Below are 7,289 nucleotides of genomic sequence, written 5' to 3' on the forward strand. Positions count from 1 at the left end.
CTTCCCTACTCATAACCTTTTGGAGTTTGCGGACCACTAAATGTATGAACTCCGGACCGCGCATGCACGGGGAGCTGTGTGTCACTCAAAGGAGAAGAAACTTCCCCCAGAGTGATGTCATGATGACAAGTCTGAGTCTGCGATGGGAGAGTGGGCAGGCTGTGTCCAGAGACAACCCACCCACTTCCCTGAGCCTGCGATCTATACGGGGGACATGGTCCGTAACTCTGGCCAGTGCGCCCCCAAGTGGGGTCCTTCTCCTGACCCCACTAGGGGGTGCACTAGCCAGAGTCAAGGCCCACGCAGCTCGGGGGTTGGGGACCCCTGCTGTAGTCCATCAGCCTGGTAGATAGGCAGGATCACAGGAGTGACTGGGGACGGACTGCTCCAGTTTGTAGAATCTCCAGAATTCACGCGTACATGACCAGCTAATGACAGTGCAGGAGAGGAATCCCAATAAAAACAATAAGGAATCCGGCTACAAGAATATTCTATGTATATGCTTGGCAATCTCAGTTTTTATCTGGGTGCCTGGGAAGCCAGTGTGTGGGATGAATTCATTATTAAAGTTGTATTGCTGAGTCTCTGTTAGGCTGCGTACACATGTGCAATTTACATCCCTGGAGACAACCTTTATGATCATTTCCAGGTACAAAGACAGATAAACGAAGGAGCGCTGTACATACAGGGCCATAGAGAGAGGAGAACATACAACCAGAACCCCACTGTGCACTCCTCCCTTAACATGTTGCACACGTTCCCCATTCCTCCTGATGGATCCATGTACAACATCATTACACATGTCAGATTCTCACCTGAGACGAGTATAACTGTTTGTATCAAGTAAAAATGATCTGACATAAGTCTAAGAATCTCTGTCCTTCCTGGTGACCATTGTCATCACAACTTTTGTAAAAGCAATGTATTTTTGTACTCGGAATTTAAATAATAAAAGAGGGAAAATATTGTAATCAGGAAACTTGCTCCAGAGACAACTATCCAGAAGAGGATTTCACTCACTTTGGGTCATTTTCTTTCACTTGCTGTTGTGTCTCCAAGACAGGAAGTGCAAGAGAATTTCCCCAATCCTAATATATCACATAAACCCCAGCCAATAAATTCACACACACACATTAACAAATGTTGATTTTATCTACTTCCCACATACACATGACTACAACTACTATGAGGCTAAAATGACTCATATAACCAGCTTTCGTCCTAAGATGTTTAATTAAAAGTTTTATCTGCGCATGCGCCTTCCTTTTTAGGTCATTTCCGCCTCTCCCTTGAGTTTCGCAAGTCCCGCGCGTGCGCATTTACGATACTGGAGAGCATCTCTACGACCAATCGGAAAGCGCGTTTCAGCACACTCCCGGCCGGCGAGGCCTCCTGGAATCAACCAATCAGGTCGAAGCTTGTATCCCCCGCTGAGAGGAGGAGGAGGAGAGAAGCAGACTGCTTGGAGGCGGCAAGATGGCGGCTGAATGTTGAGGGCTCCGCCGATTCCCCGCCGTTGTTGGATGTAATTTGCTAAAGACGTCATAAAGGAGAGGAGAGAAAGGAGCGTGTGTATCTGAGCTTTGCTTGTTATTTCATTGTCGGCATCGAGGGAGGAAAAACCGAGGCTCCGCCTAGCACGGCGGCCAGCAGACATCTTCTATAGTCCTATTAATAATCATCGGCGGACCCGCCATGACCTCCATTCACTTTGTGGTTCATCCGCTTCCTGGGACCGAGGACCAGCTCAATGACCGGTAATCTCCCCCTCCCCCATCCCATAGGCTGAGGCCTGGAACCCGGGCAAATGTGACAAAAGAGTGGGCCCAGCCAATCAGAGCTCGGGGTTGGCACACATGGGCCAATTACACGCAGGATGGGATCCACAATGCGCTTTTATGAAATATTTAGAAGATTTAGACTTTTTTATGTTGTATAGACGCTTTAGAGGCGATCTTCCTTTAGTATAGGAATTGCAGGTGGTCGTATTGGAATGTCGCCATGTTGGTGACCGTGTGGGTTGGGATATTCATCTTACCTATGTTTTACCTAGAGATCACCCTTATCCTTCTTTTAAACCCGGCAAACCCGTCTGTCCACATCCAGCGTCGCCAGCCGCCATCTTTCTTCTTTCGATCTTCGGGCTGGAACCCTTCGTCTGTTCACATATTGATCAATATCAGATGATTACCACATCGGCAAGCAAAACTTGCTGCCATGGCTTTGTCTAATACTTTATTCCGACATACTCATCCGATGTGGGGAAAAAAAAGGTGCCGCACCGCCCCTTAAAGTCCTGACCGATCAAGACATAATGAGCGTACGGAGTCTCCTGGGATACCACGTCACGCATCCCCGGAGGCCCTGGGTGCTCCTTCTGCTCATGCTCGATCTTAGGCATGCGCAGAAGGGGCATTTTTCCACTAAAAGGAAAGAGATGCTGATCCCACGCATGCGCAGTGAGATCGGCTCTCTTTTTCTCCCCTGTTCAGCGGCTACGTCACCCAATCGCGCACCTGTGCAGGGTGACTCAGTAAGAAGCCTGGAAGAGAAGAGTGAAGATGGCGGCGCCCGGCTCTGGCGAAGAAGAATTCTAGGACAACGGGGGATTGGATTGAGGAAAGGTCCAGCGCCACCGAAAAAACCTGTAGGGTTAAACTAAGTGATTTTTTTTTTTTTTGTTTTGTTTTTTTCCACTTTAGTTCCACTTTAACTTTGTGTGCTTCCCACAACAGGATGTGAGCGGAAATCTCTCCAACGTATGGAAAATCTGCTCTTGTAATCGGATTGGTTAGAAGATTTTCCTTCCATTCCTTTTCCAATGACTACTCAAAGTGATTAACAATGCACAGCGTTCCCTGTGTCCGTAGTTGTCATGACAAATGGGTGAACTTACCCAATGGGGCAGTAAAAACTGGTCAGAGGACCTAACCCCTGGTGGTGGTGGCAGGTAACTGCAGTTCAGCCACATTTCAGTTTTGTGTTGGAGAATAGAGTGCAGCAAGGGAGACCATGGACCAGGACCATGGCGTCACCATTTCTATTGCCAACGTCATTTAGACCACTGGTTGGCTTTAAAGTAAAACATGGAGGATCAAAATATGGAAGCTGCCTTTTGTGTTGGCTGTGAGGCTTTCCTCCTGGTCCTGGCTTCCATAAAGTGGCCTGGGACTGGCATGCTTCTTTTTAATTTATTTATTTTATTCTTCATGGGACAAATGTTTATTGCAGGGCAGTGATTTTCAACCAGGGCTCCTCCAGAGGTTGCTAGGGGTTCCTTCATTTGGTCAGATCACTAACGCCAATGATCTTTTTGGCTGTAATGGTGACATTCTTACCACTGACCGCCACACTAATGTGAGCTGTGGATATTGTAATTATAGCAGGGCTTCCCTGAAAGGTGTTTCAAGGGTTCCCCCATGTTAAAAGGTTGGAAAAGGCTGCTGTAGGTAGTAAAGTCATGATTAGGTGGACAACCTTGCTCTGCATCTTTTAAAGTGCAGGTTGGTAATGGCAGAACCCAGATTTCACTACTTTCTCAGTCTAGTGATGCTGTGGGGGCGCTGAATGGTGAGATTGTAGAGATGAGAAAGACACCAGACTCTTTTCCATATATAATCGTCAGCTTTGACTGCACCAGAATGGTGAGCATTCATAGACTTGGGTCATTTCCAGACTTGTGGTTGCATACCATGTGGCAAGACGCGCCCAAGAGTGGCAGACTGTTAGTGCATTTGCGCTTATAGCCCTTGCATTTCCTGCTATGTGTGGCTCTTGCGGGAGAGCAAGGATAGCAACCAGCAGCTCAGATGTTTCATATCGCTTCCATTGCAGTGTGAACGTAACTGCGTGCACCAGGTGGTTCCTTACCATTCCCATACAGCCCAATAAGAGCAAATTAGAATGGAGCACATGGCTTTTGTTGAACACAAGTCTGAAATGGGCTCTATTGATTTGCAACCCAATTCAACTCTATAGGAGGCCAAATTCCTTGAATGGTAATGTTTAAATTGCATTGGTGATTTGCGGGGAGTCTTCCTGTTCATACCACAAAGTCTCTGAGATCTTGTAGGTGTTGGAGAGAAAAGGCGTGCGATCCGCTCTCTTCCTCCAGCTTGTATAGTTTACCGTAGATCGTCTGTGCAGTCAAATCTTTCCTGTGGAAAAGGTATTTGTAGGCGATTGTTAAAAAATGACAATCTCTTCTGAAGGTAAAAATAAAAGGAAAACCTACAATATTTAGTCCTCTTCAGCAGGACCACATGCTGCCCATGCAGGCGGCACGCTGACATCTTTCACTTGAATGCTGATCCCTGGTTTTCACAGAGCTCATTCAATACTGTGAAAGGTCGCAGCTTCATTCATCCATTAATTCCCCCTCTGCTTCTGCAAAGTCCTGCAAATAGATAAAATCCACCCTGACCATTCTTAAGGAAACATTAACTTGTGATTTCAGAAGAGGCATTCTTTGTGTCTTCTGCAATAAAATGAACATACCTGCTTGTTCATCGTTGAACATGTGCTAAGATGCACATGTGCAGGAGTTGCGTCATTCTGGCTCCTTTATCACGATGGCCAAAGATCTCAAACCCAGATAAAGACCAGACGTAGATGTTGGTGCTTCCTGGGGGAGATTTCTCTTCTGCCTTAATTGCGCCTATGCTTAGATTGCAAAGCTGCCTGCTTGCTGTGCAGAATTCCCGGTGCAGGGGTCATTATTACATGGGGGAAAAAAGAGTGCAATTTGAGTCTAAATTTGCTGGTGAATTCTGTGATTGCTGTCCCTCTGATCTGCTTTTATTTTATCACGTACACACCATCAGCCTGTATAGAACAGCTGAATTCTTATGAACAATGCAGGGGCTTAGAATGCAGTAAAATAGTCAGACGTTTCCCAGCAATGACCTGGAGATCACTTACTGCCCTGGAATGTTTACCTAATGGGGATAATTCCCTTGGCCATGCATGGTATTTATCTTAGTACCCCCCCGAGTAAAATTTTATTAATAAACAGGATTTATATAGCGCTAACATATTACGCATTAAAAAGGGGTTGCAAATGACCGACAGATACAGACAATGACACAGGAGGAGAGGACCCTGCCCAGAAGAGCTTACAATCTAAGAGGTGGGGGAAGTACCACACATCAACTTCGACTTGTCTTCACAAATGCCATGCACATACTCCTTTGTTTCCAACATTTTCTTCCCCTGCTGTATTTCACATTCACCGCCATCCTTGGTTAGCTCGGTGTTTGGGGTTTTTATTTTACTTGTAGTCACTTTATTTTTTAATTGCTATTGTTGATTAGAGGTGGCAAGGAGTAAGGTCAGGGGGTGGTTATATATATCTGTTATGTGCTTATTATCTGCTAGTCCTGGCAGGACGATGCTTCATCTCACGTGCTTTGGGTTGGGTTGATTTAAACATTTGTTATCGCTGATATTATTTTGTTTCCTGGGATGAGCTGCCGTGACATAGATAATTAATCTATGTCATATGTTCAGGAGGGAGCTTCATCTGGTTTTTGTTCATTTACATTTTCCTTTTATTTTGTGCATATCATATAATATGAAGGATTTAATTTCTAGTGGCGGTTTGCTGTTTTTTCTTGTAGAATGTAAATCTTTTCTCTGACTGCCAATAGATGACATTAAGGAATTGCGAGAATGCAATTTAGATTTTCCTTATAAAATTAAGTATTTTGCAATTCTCTTTTTTTCTGTCTGATAGTAAGACAGAGATATAACATGAGCAGTGTAGAGAGAAGCCATCAGGAATGTATGCTGTGAATATATAACCTCCTAGCGGCCTGTCACAAGTTTCTCTCTCTGACCTGGTGACACATTTTCATGCTGCCTTGTCACGTGTTCGCTGGAAGAGGCCTAGCCTCATGAATGCAGATCTCGTCTACCGGGTTTGCTGTTGTGGCCATTACTTTGCAGACATGCTGTACTTTAATAAGTGATACAACATTTTAAAATGGAAAATAAATCTTAGGTTCTGTTCACAATCCTGTACACAAAGATGAGAATCTTTATTTTCAGCCATTTTATTAACAACAGGATTTATATAGCACCAGCATAATACGCAGCGCTGTACAATAAATAGGGGTTGCAAATTACAGATACACTCAGTGACAGAGGAGGAGGAGGGGACCCTGCCCCGAGGAGCTTACAATCTAGTAGCTGAGGAAGCAGCACACAGTAGGAGGGTAGATATGGAATGGTGGTAGTGAGGGTTTTAAAAGACAGAAGACAAGGGGTGGGTGAGATTGAAAATGTCTGTTTTACATGAGCAGAAAGTGGGAGCCATATCAAGGCTTTTAGATTTAATTGAATTTAATAATTCGCTTTTTATGCTTTAGTGTTAGCTTTGTGTAGGAGTCTGTAATTGTGTAATTTTAAAGATGTGGTGTTTGCACTGCTGGATTACTATAACAGATTGATTTTTAGGTATAATCTGCTATTTAATTCACAGTGGCTCAGGGGTTAACACTCCGGCTTTAGCAGCGCTAGGTCCCAGGTTCCTATGCCGGCCAGGACACTATCTGCATGGAGTTTGCAGGTTCTCTCCCTGTGTCACTGTCTGTATCTGTCAGTTGGTGCTATATAAATACTGTATAATAATACAGCTTGGGTTCTAGATATCTAGGGTAACCTTATTGGTGCATGGTCACAACTTTATTATTATTATTATTACTACTAATAAACAGGATTTATTTAGCCCCAACATATTGTGCAGTGCTGTACATTAAATAGTTCTTGCAAATGACAGATACAGAGATTCACACATTGACAGCACATCTATATTTAAACGTGTATACATGTGAAAGTGATTAGCCAATAGTATGTTACTGTTATAAAAGTGTTACAGGTCTTTTGGCAAGTTTGGTCACACTGGCTGCATTTACCTCTTCTTCACACTAAGGAACTACTACCTCTGGGTATGGATCTGGAGAATGAAAAGGGGTGAAAGTGAGTGGAGTGCTATTATTATTAATAATAATATAATAAACAGAATTTTTATAGCGCCAACATAATATGCAGCACTGTACAATAAATGGGGGTTGGAAATGACAGACGGATACAGACAGTGACACAGGAGGAGGGGAGGGCCCTGCCCAGAAAAGCTGGTTCTTTAAGAACCAGTGCTTCAGTGCTAGTCACCTAGCGTTTGGTGAGGTGCAAGCAGCAGGGGGCCATTGATCCCAAAGCAGTTCTTAACCTGGCATTAGGGCCGTTTCAGGCAGGCTGTTCATTGCAATGTTCTACTACAGTCCCAACCA

At 44.4% G+C, this 7,289-nt stretch overlaps 1 protein-coding gene across 1 annotated transcript in view; it reads left to right on the plus strand.

Annotated features, from left to right (window-relative positions):
- The first annotated feature begins 1,445 nt into the window (after positions 1–1,445).
- Positions 1,446–7,289, plus strand: part of UBR5 (ubiquitin protein ligase E3 component n-recognin 5) — a 50,114-nt gene continuing 44,270 nt past the window's right edge. Inside the window, exon 1 of the mRNA XM_072413240.1 lies at positions 1,446–1,757. Coding sequence (XP_072269341.1) covers positions 1,696–1,757 — 62 coding nt within the window. The 5' untranslated portion in view covers positions 1,446–1,695. The remainder of the gene's footprint in view (positions 1,758–7,289) is intronic.

The sequence above is a fragment of the Pyxicephalus adspersus genome, chromosome 5 (assembly GCF_032062135.1).
Source record: "Pyxicephalus adspersus chromosome 5, UCB_Pads_2.0, whole genome shotgun sequence".
Taxonomy (NCBI): Eukaryota; Metazoa; Chordata; class Amphibia; order Anura; family Pyxicephalidae; genus Pyxicephalus; species Pyxicephalus adspersus.